At 46.2% G+C, this 12,615-nt stretch overlaps 1 protein-coding gene across 3 annotated transcripts in view; it reads right to left on the bottom strand.

The window, feature by feature from the left end:
• Positions 1-628: 628 nt before the first annotated feature.
• The window catches only part of LY86 (lymphocyte antigen 86), a 91,154-nt gene continuing 79,167 nt past the window's right edge, over positions 629-12,615 (bottom strand). The window contains exons 5-6 of one of the 3 annotated variants that reach the window (XR_007517181.1): positions 12,242-12,393; positions 629-1,057 (exon numbers count right to left, since the gene is read on the bottom strand). Coding sequence is in view for 2 of the 3 variants with exons in the window: in XM_049882899.1 (XP_049738856.1) it covers positions 12,310-12,393 (84 nt within the window). In the remaining variant the exon portion in view is untranslated. Of the gene's footprint in view, positions 1,058-12,116; positions 12,394-12,615 lie in introns of those variants that run through there. The other 2 variants (XM_049882926.1, XM_049882899.1) reach the window with 2 other exon arrangements.

Here is a 12,615-nt window from a genome sequence, read left to right as displayed (position 1 = left end):
ATTCCCAAGGGCCATTAGAGGTGGAAAAAGGAGACAGAACAGACTCAGAGAAAGATGTGACTTTGGATGAGAGGCGCGAAGAGAGGCAACATTTTGAAGATGGGGCCATGAGCCAAGGAGTTGCGTGGCCTCTAGAAGCTGGAAAGAACCAGGAAACAGATTTTCCCTTAAAGCCTCCAGAAGGAACCTTCCCCGCTGACACATTGATTTGGCCCACTGAGACCCATTTTGGACTTCTGACCTCTAGAACTGTAAGATAATAGATCTGTGATGTGTACAGCAACCAGACGACACTAGCATAGTTGGGTGCCATAATGTCTTCTGGTCATATTTTGTGCTTTACTTATTGTTATTCCCTATCAAAATGGAAGTGCCCTGGGGGCTTACACCTGTCCACCTATTCACTCTGTATCCCCAGCCTCCATCACAGGGTGTCGTGGGAGAGGCGCAGTGAACACTCCCTGGAGAAACACAAGTGGCCAGGTTGCACTATGTGTGCCCAAGGGGGAGGAAGGGCAAACCAGGCCAGGGCCTGGGCACCATGCTGCCCCAAACACACAAGTCAGCATGGCCTTGCTTCAGGTCTCCTCCAGAGCTTGGTCAACAGCCCTAGGGAGGAGGGCTGACCCTTTGCCTAACATGCGTATGCTTGGTTTCCATGCTTTATCAAAGACATGGTTCTGTTAAGAACAGCTCCACCGATATTACTCTGACCAGGTATTAGTCTCCATCATGGTAAACGGGCAATGTGTTTAGTGTCTTTAAATCTCATTTAAAACAAACAAACGACAGCAACAAAAATCTCTTTAAAGATGGAGGTAGTATTACTTCACAGGGTAGTCGTGGATTTTAAATTACCTAATTTATGAGAAAATACCTAAAAGTAGGCCTATAATAAGCATTTGGACTGAAGAAACCACTTCTGGTAAGTTCAGAGTCCAGGTGCTCAAGGCCACAGATTCTAAGTGTAGTGTCATCTTCTCTGTGTTTTCCTTCTTCTGGGGTATCTGGGCAGATCAGCTGGCTTGCTTTGCACGCTCAGCCTCCTGCTTCATTTCTGGGGAAAAGAGAGAAAGAGAGAGAAGCCCATTCAGCATGATGAAGCACAAGAAGGCCATGGCCTCCACTCTCTGTATATCTCCAATAAGAGATATTTTCCTGTACCATTAAGAGAGTCTGGACCTGTTTCCAGCCTCGGTTAAAGGCACTGTTACCCTTACAAGGACTAAAGTGTCTTGAGAAAAATTTAAAGAATGTCTTTGAACAAATTTTTATTATAGCTTCACCCAGAACCCAGTGCCGTCGTTGGTCAAAATTTCAGGATCAAAGAAATCTGAATATAGACTTACAAAACTTTGAGAGCTTTGTAACAATCTTAGGTTATTGGGATGTGTACTCCAAATATTAAACACTCAGGGATCCATTTTCTTTTCCTTGCCCACTAAGGAAAATAGATTCAGAATGAATTCCTTTCTATTTTTTAATATTTAAGTTCATTAGTGAGTTTAAAGTCACATTTTCTTCTTGCGTATATTTAAAATTGTTCTAATGTTCTATATAATACTATGCACCTGTTTTAATGCAAACAGTCAAAACTGACTTAAAGGAAGAAGGGAAGGGGAAAGGAAATAATACACTCTCTCCTCACCTATCAACAAAGATAGGCTTCAAAGATCAGGTCATTTAGCAAAATCAGCAGTATGTGAAAATGGAGGATGACCACATCAGATCATAAAATGGAGGATGACTACATTATTACATAATGCCAAATTACATCATTACATACCTGCCAGATTACATCATTATATAACTGCCAAAGCACCGAGAGGAGCCCTGGTGGCACAGTGGTTAAGCGTTTGGCTGCTAACCAAAAGGTAGGCAGTTCAAATCTACCAGGTGCTCCTTGGAAACCCTTATAGGGTAGTTCTAATCTGTCCTATGGGGTTGCTATGAGTTGGAATCAACTTGACAGCAACCGGTATGAGTTTAAACCACTGAGAATCATGGCCCAGCCAAGTTCACACATAATCTTAACCATCACAGCCAGAGTTACTCTTACCTTACAACTTGAAGTTTGTTACTGTCGTACATATGTCATTAATGTGTAAAACAGTCAGTAGATTTTTTACTGTTGTTGTAAATACGGCATGTCAGATAACGAGATAGTAAGTGAGGATTAGGTGTATTTATCGGGCCCCTATCAAACTCGACATGTTGCATATCCCACGCAACGAGCCGTGAGGCAGAGACTGTTATACCAGTTTACACATGAGAAGCTGAAGCATAGACAAACTAAGTAGCTCACCTAAGATCACACAGACAGAAAAGGAAGGAGCTGAGACTCAACCCTGACCTGTCTTTTTATAGCACCGTGCTCTCAAGTTTAGAGAACTTTAGCAAAGAGGAAAAAAGAAAGTGGTGCTTAAGTCAGGTATGGGGGATCTTCAGACTAGTTACTGAAAGACACTTTCACAAAATTATGGATTTTCCTGTCTTGGAGATTTTTAAGGACCTGATAGTCAATTCTTCTCCTAGGTAGGGCGTCCTTTGACAGAAAGCCCCTCTACAGGGTTTCTGTGATTTATGGCTGCGTTAAAGGGGCCCCATTGTTACCTGTCTGTGTAAAAGACCTCTCTTGATGATAGGCACAAAGACAAGGAAGGAACAGATGGCAAGAGCTCACGGCAATGAGATACCACGACAGAGGAAATGCATGGGCTGCCAGCTGCTCCAGGATATCCCTGTTTTGATCGGAATATTGTGTCTGAGCAGAGAGCTACTGGAGGAGGGGAATTAGGAAACAGATGGCTTTTCGTAAACAAAAGAACAGGTGGGCTTTGCAAGAAAAGGCCCATCTTTCACAGAGGTCAGTTGAAGATGTGTACCCCATTTCTGACTGAATGTGGTCCTGTCCCTATGGGTGCTTCTTAGGAAGACTGTGTCAGGCTGGTACCATGATATCCTATTAAGGTATTTTTGTCACTCTGTGGGAGACATTGCTTGGTAATTGTTATATCTCCAATGGCAAAAAGACATAGATTCTGGTTTTGTCCGTACTTAACAGGTGATGGCAGGCAGATCACGGGACCCACAGTGGTGGAGGTGGGCTGAATGGAGGTCTTCCTGTACCCCACACCTATGCTCGTTTCCACTTTGACGATTTGGCTCTCAGTGTTGGAGGCACACAGGACTAAGCCTGGCTTCACCAATGGCTGCCCTGCGGTCTCTCTTTGAGCCTCTGTTTCCAAATTCTTTATATAATGGGGATTATACTACCTGCTTCACGGGATTGCAATGAAGATTAAGTAAAATTATCCATGTAGCAATGTTGGCCAGACCATAGGCATACAATCAATGTTATTTTTCTTCCTCATGCCATTAATCCAACAAATATTTTAAGCTAAGTATTGGAGATTCACTCGGGGGTGAACAAGGCTGGGTCCCTGCCCTCAGGTTGCTTGTGTCCTAGTGGGAGAGATAAACGCAGAGAAAGGCAAGCACAGTATAATGCGGTCAGTGCCGTGGTCGAGGCATGTGAAGGGTGCTATGGGGTCCCAAAAAAAACTCTTAACCCTGGGAACCAGAGAAGGACAACTTCTTGGAGGAAGTGCTTTTCCAAAACTCTGACCAGCAAGGGCGTTAAAAGAGGGAGTAGTAGTTTTCTGGATAAGAACAAGACTACTACAGAGCAAGAAAGTTAATGGCTTTTGGTTACAATGGACCAAGCCAGTTCCCAGTAAATATGAAGAGTGGCAGGGAGCAAGCAAGATTAAGGAAGCAGATGTGTTTACTCCCCTTAGCAGTTTTGCCTCCGGAATAACTTTTAATGATGGTGGCCCCTTATTTTTAGTGGGTGGTTGGTAGTGGTGAGTGGGGCTGGGCAGGGTGGGTGAAGAGATGAGGGGCCATCATCATCAGGTAGGAAACCATATCTTCTTGAAGCAGAAAGTTCCCCTTATGCAACATATGCCATGTGGTTGGAGACGTTTCCAAAGCTTGGCCAGAGCCCCTGGGTAGAGTCGTGTAGGTTGTGGACTGCACAGGGACCCTTGGCCAGCATGTGCCCTATTTGCCAAGCCCTGTGTCTTCCCAGAGGAAGGGTATCCCTTTTCTTCCCACAAAGGCGCCATCTGCTTGGAAAGTCATGGGCCACTGACTTTGGCTCCACTTAAGGGGTGCCTTTTTCTAATTCACAAGAAGGTGCCATACTTGCTAGCAGTAGTCCCCAACATGGCGTTTGGGCATGCTGCATGACAGGGCATCTGTTTCTTTGGAATAAAGTCAATTGTACACATTGGAGCTACCCACAGAGTCCAAGCCACACAGACAGCCTGACTCCACGGCAACTCTGATGTGTCTTCCCATGGAATCATCTAAATCATGGCTTCCAGTTAACTTGCTAATCTGAATCTTTGCTCTATGGCTTTTGGCTCATGCACCTGAAGTTGAGACCATATCTGGACTTTGTGGAGCCTGGAGAGACAGGGACACAATAAAACTTCAAGTGATTGACTAATAGATGTTGGCTATTAATATCTGTGATGCTAGGACAATGTTCTCCACAAATTTCATTTTTGTTGTACACTTAAACATCTAATATTTTATAAATTGCCATTAGTTTGGAGTTTCTTCTCTAACCAGCTGCCATCAAGTCACCTCTGACTCATGATGAGCCCATGTGTGTCAGAGTAGAACTGTGCTCCACAGAATTTTCAGTATCTGAGTTTGCCAAAGCAGATCGCCAGGACTCTCTTCCAAGGTTCCTCTGGATGGACTCAAACTTCCAGCCTTCCAGTTAGTAGCATGACCTCTGAAGAGAATTTAAGAGACACATTCAGGTACCAGTTTCTCCACCAAACAGAAAGGTTATAATCAGGCCAAGAGGGCCTGTGAAAGAAAATCTGTGTATTTTTTAAAATTAAACTTGTTCGCTGCCAAAAAAAAAAAGACACACATATAAAATGTGAAGAACATCTGAAAAGTTAACAATTACCTCTGCCTTCAGAAAAAGTAACCCAAAATAGCTAGTGAAAGAACTGTCTGGGCCACATCCTGGATTGGCAATTGGAACCCACCAGGTGGCCTCTCGAGAGAAAGACCTGGCAATCTGCTTCTGTAAAGATTATAGCCAAGAAAACCCTGTGGGCCAAGGTTTTCTGTCCCATGGGTCGCTATGAGTTGAAATCGACTTGATGGAACACAACAACAACAAAAACAATTTTCAGAAGTAGATTGCCAGGCCTTTCTTCCTAGTCTGTCTTAGTCTGGAAGCTCTGCTGAAACTTGTTCAGCATCATAGCAACCTGCAAACCTCTGCTGACAGATGGTTGGTAGCTGCCCATGAGGTGTTTTGGTCAGGAACTGAATCCAGGTCTTCCACGTGGAAGGCAAGAATTGTACAACTGAACCACCACTACTTCCAAGCCCTTTATAAAACCCGCTGCCGTCGAGTTGATTCCAACTCATAGCGACCCTGTAGGACAGGGTAGAACTGCCCCACAGAGTTTCCAAGGAGCGTGTGGTGGATTTGAACTGCCGACCTCTTGGTTAGCAGCTGTAGCTCTTAACCACTACGCCACCAGGGTTTCCAAATCCTTTATAGCCTACCTTTATTTTTAGCCTGTTTGCTGCTTGAGTTAATAATGCTGCAAGCCCACAACTAAAAACATAAAAACATAAAGTACTCCTTATTATATGATCTCTAACCAAACTGTCAAGGCAGCATCTGTTTAGAGCAGGGGTGCGGAGTTAGAGACTGGAATCCCAGCTCACTGATTTGCTGTGTTAGTGTTCACTGGCCGGTGTAAACTTGGGCACACTACCCAAACCCTCCAAACCCCAACCTCCTCTCCTATAACATGAGGCCATCACGTTACTGATGGAACAGGACTAGGCAGTGTCTCATTCTGTTGTACAGAGGGTCGCTGTGAGTCGGAACCAACTCGACAGCACCTAAGAACAACAGCAACAACGAGGTTGTTACTGGAGCCCTAGTGGTGCAGCGGTTAAGAGCTACGGTGCACTATGGCTGTTAATCAAAAGGTTGGCAGTTCAAGTCTACCAGCCGCTGCTTGGAAACCCTATGGGGCAGTTCTACTCTGACCTGTAGGGTCGCTATGAATCGGAATTGACTCAGTGGCAATGGGTTTGGTTTTTTGTGTTTTTTTAGGTTGCAGGTAAAGTGCTTAGACAATGCCTGGCACATTGGAAATGCTCAAATAAGCACTGGCTTTATAAAAATTATTACTACTATTATTTCACTCCCTTCTCAGGTGTGTCTTTCATACTCACACATCTTAGTCTTTTAGTCTGTCCTCATGTGGAAACCTCTTGCCTCCCTCTGATCATTTGCATACACTCTCTGGTCCCTTCTCAAATTTTCTTCCCCACTTCTGAGTTGAAGAAAAGCTGGGATACAATGGTAAAGGCTTGGATGGCAGTGATGTTTTTATTTCTTCCTGTTCTTGGTTGGGTTTCAGGGAATCCAGAAAAGTATAAGCTGGCAGAAGCAGTCGTTATTTTCAGCTGCAGCAACGTTGATGCATGCAGTCTTTTCCTGGGGAGTGAGGAGATCAAGGTGCTGGATGAGAGAACCTGGCTTTTTCACATTTTAAGAGAAAGACGGGTGAGCAGGCTGGAAAAAACTTTAGGCTGGTACATCTGACGGCAGATGAAGGGTTCAGTCCCAAGGTTTCAATGGCATGATGAAGGACAGGACCAGAAGTGATTTCTAAACTAAGATCAAATAGATCTTTTCCAATTCTTATGGGACTCTGGCTGCCAGATAAAATGAACCGGAAATTAGACAGAGGAACTTCTTTTGCAGACTGGGAAAAAGGTAGCCAGATTCAAACCTGGAATTGACCAGCTGTGATGACAAGCTCCCCTTCTTAACAAGCCTGTGTGGGGCCAGGATGCGGCCCTGTCAATTCTCTCACTAGTTATTTTGGGTTACTTTTTCTGAAGGCAGACCTAGCTGTTAACTTTGTAGATGTTACATTTAATTCTTCACATCTTGGATGTGTGTCCTTTTTTTGTAGGGAACAAGTTTAATTAAAAAATACACACATTTTCTTTCATAAGCCTTCTTGGCCTGGTTCTAACATTTCTGTCTTGTAGAAAGTGGTACTTGAATGTGTCCCTTACGTTCTCTTCAGCATTCATGGTCCAAGTTTATAGCTCATTGAACGTGCCCCCACCCATCCCAGATCTAATAAAGCCAGTCAAACTGGCAAGAAATCAAGGTCCCAAGGAACCATTTTGGTGCTGGAAAGGGAGTGTGGGCTTGTGGGTAAGGGCTCGGTGGCTAGGATTGTCGGCTCTGTGGGAGGCCTCCAATGAGGCAGCAGGGATTGGGGCCGTAAATTAGGAAACCTGGCTTTAGCTCTGCAGAGCACCCCCTCTACCACGATAATCACTGACCTTTATTGAGTTGCCTGCCAGGCACTGTTCTAAGCACATTGCACACATTTCCTCATTTGATTCTCAAAACATCTCTATAAAGCCGGTATTTTCACAGCTGGCATTTAAGATGAGGACACTGAGGCTTATGGAATTTACTGGGTTGAATAAATCAAAAACCAAACCAAACCCACTGCCGTCAAGTCGAATCTGATTCCTAGGGACCCTATAGGACAGAGCAGAACTGCCCTACAGGGTTTTCAAGGCTGTGGGGCAGTGGCTAGGAGCTTGGCTGCTAACCAAAAGGTTGGCAGTTTGAATTCACCAGCCACTCCTCGGAAGCCCTATGGGGGCAGTTCTACTCTGTCCTGTAGGGTCCCTAGGAGTTGGAATCGACTCAGCAGCAACTTTTTTTTTTTTTTAATCTTTACAGAAGCAGACTGCCACATCTTTCTCCTTGGGAGCAGCTGGTGGGTTCAAGCTACCGATCTTTCAGTTAGCAGTCTAGTGTTTAATCACTGCATCACAGAGCTGTGAATGTGGCCTTATTTAAAAATAGACTTTTTGCAGACTTAATCAAGTAAAGACGAGGTTGTCCTGGAATAGGGTGGGCCCTAATCCATATGATCCGTGTCCTTATAAGAAGAGGGAATTTAAGCACGGAGACACACAGGGAGAAGGCCACATGACCATGCAGGCAGAGACTGGAGTGAAGCACCTGCAGCCCAGGTACGCCAAGACCTGCCGGCAACCACCAAAGCTAGGAGAGAGGCATGGAACAGACGCCCCTCGGCCTTCAGAGGGAGCACAGCCCTGCCAGCACCTCAGTTTCCGATTTCTAGCCTCCAGAAGTGTGAGAGAATAAACTGTTGTTTTAAGGCACCCAGCTAGTGGTAATTTGTCACAGCGGCCTTAGGAAATGAAAACACCCAGTTAACAGCTGGGGGAGAGTTGGAGCTCAAAAGCTGGCCTGTCTAATTCTAGACTCCAAGCTCTCGACTCCCAGCGTCTCTTTCCATTGACTCCCTTTGCCCCTCTCCAGCTGCCTGGCTTCCTCTTAGCCGTAGGCTTGGCTCCTGTGACGCTAACTCCTGAGTCACAGGTGGCGCTAAGCCAATCAGGGTAGGGCCAAAGCGATTGGTTGGGAGGTGGCATGTGACTTGAGCCAGTCCAATCAGAATGAATGGCAGGGCTTTAAGGAGAAAGGTGTTCTCTTGCCCTCTGTGCTTTGGACAATGTAGATGTGAGGCCTCCAAGGGCTGAAACACTGTCTGAGGGTGAAGTTCGTGTTCAGGGGGGCCAAGGTGAGAGCACTGCAGGGACACGGACGGGTGGACAACAGCGTGACCCCCTGCAGCAGACCAGGCTCAAGCCCGGGCTCCTCAGGGGTTAGCAGTCCTGGGGGCCAGCGAGTTCCTGTGTGTGTAAGTCGGCTGGAGGTGAGCTCTCTGTTACTTGTAGCCAAGAACGTTCTAAGTGATGCCATTACACTGTTCCAAAGCTGCTTCAACGTTCTGCCTGGACCCCACCTAATGAAGCTTCCCTTGGGTGCTGGAATTTTCCTCAAAGATATAGAAAAAAGGGACTGAAATTTCCCTCAAAATATAGGGCCTGTGGGCACCAAAAAGAGTAGAGTTGGCTGACTTCCAGAGTTCTTTGGTTCTGGAGGGATAGCATACATAGTCTTTAACCAAATGATTTATTTCTTCCCCCAGGCAGGTTTATAGAGAAATGTTTAGACTGCTGGATGCTGTTTCTGAAACAGTAGTCTTCTCTGTGGAGGAGAGGATTAGACTTTCGGTTCTTTGGGAGATTGTTAGTGTACGCATCACCCCATCCCCACCCAGCACACCCGCAGACAGCTGGCCTTAGAAAGCTTGGTTAGGGCTGTGCACCTCCCCCTAAATGCCCCCTGGTTTCTGGGGTAGCAGTTAAACTTGGTCTTGGTTACTGTGCTCTGCTGGAGTGTTAAATAATGACAATGGTTTTGACTGTTCTCTTACCAGGGCTGTTCGTATTTTATTTCTGAGCACTGAAACACTTTCACAACTTGCAAGGGTGAATCTGATAGCAATACTTAAAGACGTGAAGGACATATTTGGGGGGGAGAAAAACATTGTTTTTGCCTCTTAGATCACACCTCTAGTGCAACTACGGTGTACTCCGCCGCTTCCAGGGTATATATGGAAATCCACGTCCACCTCAAACCTGCTGCATCTGATACTTCCCCTCTCTCCCTCTCGCTCTCACACACACACACACTTTCAGTCAGTGTTAAGATAGCGTGGGGGGAAGGGACAGGGAAGGGAACAGCTGGGTTTTAGAAAAATAAAAAGTGAGCCTAATTTCCCATTCTCTGCATATGTCCTTGGAAGGCTGTGACAACCCTCCCAAGCTGACAGAACATGTTGCATCCACAGAGTCTAAACCAGTTGCCATTGAGTTGACTCTGACTCATGGTGACCCCATGTGTGTTAGAGTGGAACTGAGCTCCATAGGGTTTTCAATGGCTGATTTTTTAGACATACGTCCCACAGCCTTTCTTTGGAGGCACCTCTGGGTAGACTCAAACCTCCAGCCTTGGGGTTGGCAGCCGAGCATTAACTGTTTGCGCCACCCAGGGCCTCACAGAGTCTAGCCAGGGCCTTTTCTAGATGCAGAGGTGTTTACTGACAAGGGAGCCAGGTGAATGCCTCCAGCTAGACGGTGGCGAAGGGTCAGAAATTCCGTTTGCTGTTTGTGTACTTAGCAGTGTCATCACCTCATGCGTGTTCCAGGCTCCCTCTGGAGCCTGCTCTAGCCATGGTATGGCTTTTCTCCCCAGCATGATGGGCCTGGGTGAGGACGTTGATGTAATTTTTTCTCCGCGTAACCCAGAAAACCTTAGATGCTGGTTTTGATGTTTCGGTTCACCAGACATTTTATGGCCTGCTATTTGGAGCCGTTGGAAACCCTAGTAGTGTAGTGGTTAAGAGCTACAGCTACTAACCAAAAGGTCGAATCCACCAGGTGCTCCTTGGAAACCATGTGGGGCAGTTCTTCTCTGTCTTATAGGGTCGCTGTGAGTTAGAATCCACCCGATGGCAGCAGGTGATTGGGAGTGGTCAGTGAATCCCTGGGTGGTGCAAATGGTTAAGTGCTCGAATACTAACCAAAAAGTTGGTGGTTCAAACCCACACAGAGACACCTCAGAAGAAAGGCCTGGCAATCTACTTCTGAAAGGTCACAGCCTTGAAAATCCTATGGAGCAGCTCTAGTCTGCACACATTGGGTCGCCATGAGTCAGAATCAACTCGATGGCAACTGGATTGGTTTTTTGTTTTTATTTATTTTTTTGGTTATTTGAAGTAGTCACAGTGATGAATAGCAACTGGAATTTTTTGAACTGGGGATTTTTTTCATCTTTTGATCTCAAATATAGCTGTATGTTTATGGATATAAAAGATCTACAAATGATAAAGTCAACCCACTCACCTGACTCCAGCCCCTAGCAGGAACAAGAGACGCTGGAAGGGAGGGTGAGAGGAGGGCACAGGAGGGCTGAGGGGCTGCAGTGCCCACCAAGTGTTTCTGCCCAGCCCGGGAGAGGAGTGACGGTGAAGGAGGAGGTGGGGCTGCTGAAATGGTTTCTGCCCTCGGGACAGGCCACCTGCCCTTTATCGAGGGCTCGGAAGATGGCGTAGCTCTATGTGAATGAATGTGTCCACTGGGGGACATGGAGCTTTGGAATATTTCAGGGGACTGTAAGCTCCATGAGGCCAGGGACTCTGGTTTGCACACTCTGTGTCCTAGGAGCTGAGCATGTGCCTGGCGCATGAGTGTGCAAAGTGTTTCACTTAATGAATGAATGAGAGCCATCGTGCCCCGAGGTCAGGCATAGTCATGCTCCCGGGATGAATATGAAGTGAGCATTTGGTCTCAAGGTTTCATTTCAAGTGAGATTATGATGCCACTGTCTGTGATGGCTGATTTTATGCGTCCATTTGGCTTGGCTGTGCTGCCCAGGGTTTGGTCAATCGCTAGTCAGATGGTGCTGTGAAGGTATTTTGTTGATGAGATTGACATTTACGATTAGTTGCCTCTAAGTAAAGGAGATTACCCTCAGTGATGTGGATGGGCCTGATCCAATCAGTTGAAGGCCTTAAGAGCAAAAGCTGAGTTTTCCAAGAGAAGGAATTCTGCCTCAAGAATGTAATATGGAAATGCTGCTGGGGTTTCAAGCCCTCAATCTGCCTACGGATTTCAGAGTTCCCAGCCCATACAACTGCAGAAAATCAATGTCTTTAATCTCTCTCTCTCTCTCTACACACACACACACACACACATACACACACGCTACCTTGACTAATCCACTATTCATGAGGTTTCATCACTTCTCGGCCCTGGTGGCCCTGGGGCTTAGGTTCCTGCCTGGGGAAGGAATGGCCCATCTTCCTAGACTGCTCATTTTTGCTTGGTCATCATCCTTTGGAATTTCTCAGGACTGCTTGCATTGTGCCGGCATCAGGAGGAAATTACACTTGGAATACAGCACTGTGCAGAGACTCTTTGAACAGCCCACAATCAGCAGTGGCTGGCCAGCTTTCTTTATTCCCGGTGACTGTGGAGCAGGGCCCCTGAGGAGCTGAGAAGCAGGTGACCGCTGTGAGGTGACCAATTAGAGAAGGACGACTGACCCTTGCCACTGCTTAGAGACCAACACGAGGCTCCTTAGACACTGATAATCTCTGGGGTTTAATTACAACTGTGGAACTTGGGGAGGTTGGGTTTTGGGGCTTGGATTAGCCCAAGCTTTTTAGTGAACAGTCTGTGTACAGCCTCTCTCTGTCATTTTTCTTACACAGTAAGTTCTGTTTGAGGAGCTTGGAGTTTCCACAAGACAGACTGCTGTTGAGCTGCAGGACACCATTAGGAGCAAATGACAGTGGCGTTGGCACAGGCCACGATGGAATGGTTTTCATTATACAGTTCCAGCAAGACCTGGTATTCTCCCTGCCAGAGACAGAGGGGAAGCATTAGGCATGTGACCACTAGACAATCAACAACTCAGTAAATGTTTGAGTACCTTCTATGTACAGGAGACCCTCGTTGGCAGAAACGGTTAAGAGTTTGACTACTAATTGAAAGGTCAGAGGTTTGAACCCACTCAGAGGTGCCTCAGAAGAAAACCCTGGTAATCTACATCTGAAAGGTTATGGCCTTGAAAATCCTACG

The sequence above is a fragment of the Elephas maximus genome, chromosome 1 (genome assembly GCF_024166365.1).
Source record: "Elephas maximus indicus isolate mEleMax1 chromosome 1, mEleMax1 primary haplotype, whole genome shotgun sequence".
Taxonomy (NCBI): domain Eukaryota; kingdom Metazoa; phylum Chordata; class Mammalia; order Proboscidea; family Elephantidae; genus Elephas; species Elephas maximus.
Note: the sequence above shows the minus strand (reverse complement) of the source record. Positions and strands in the feature narration are given on the sequence as shown.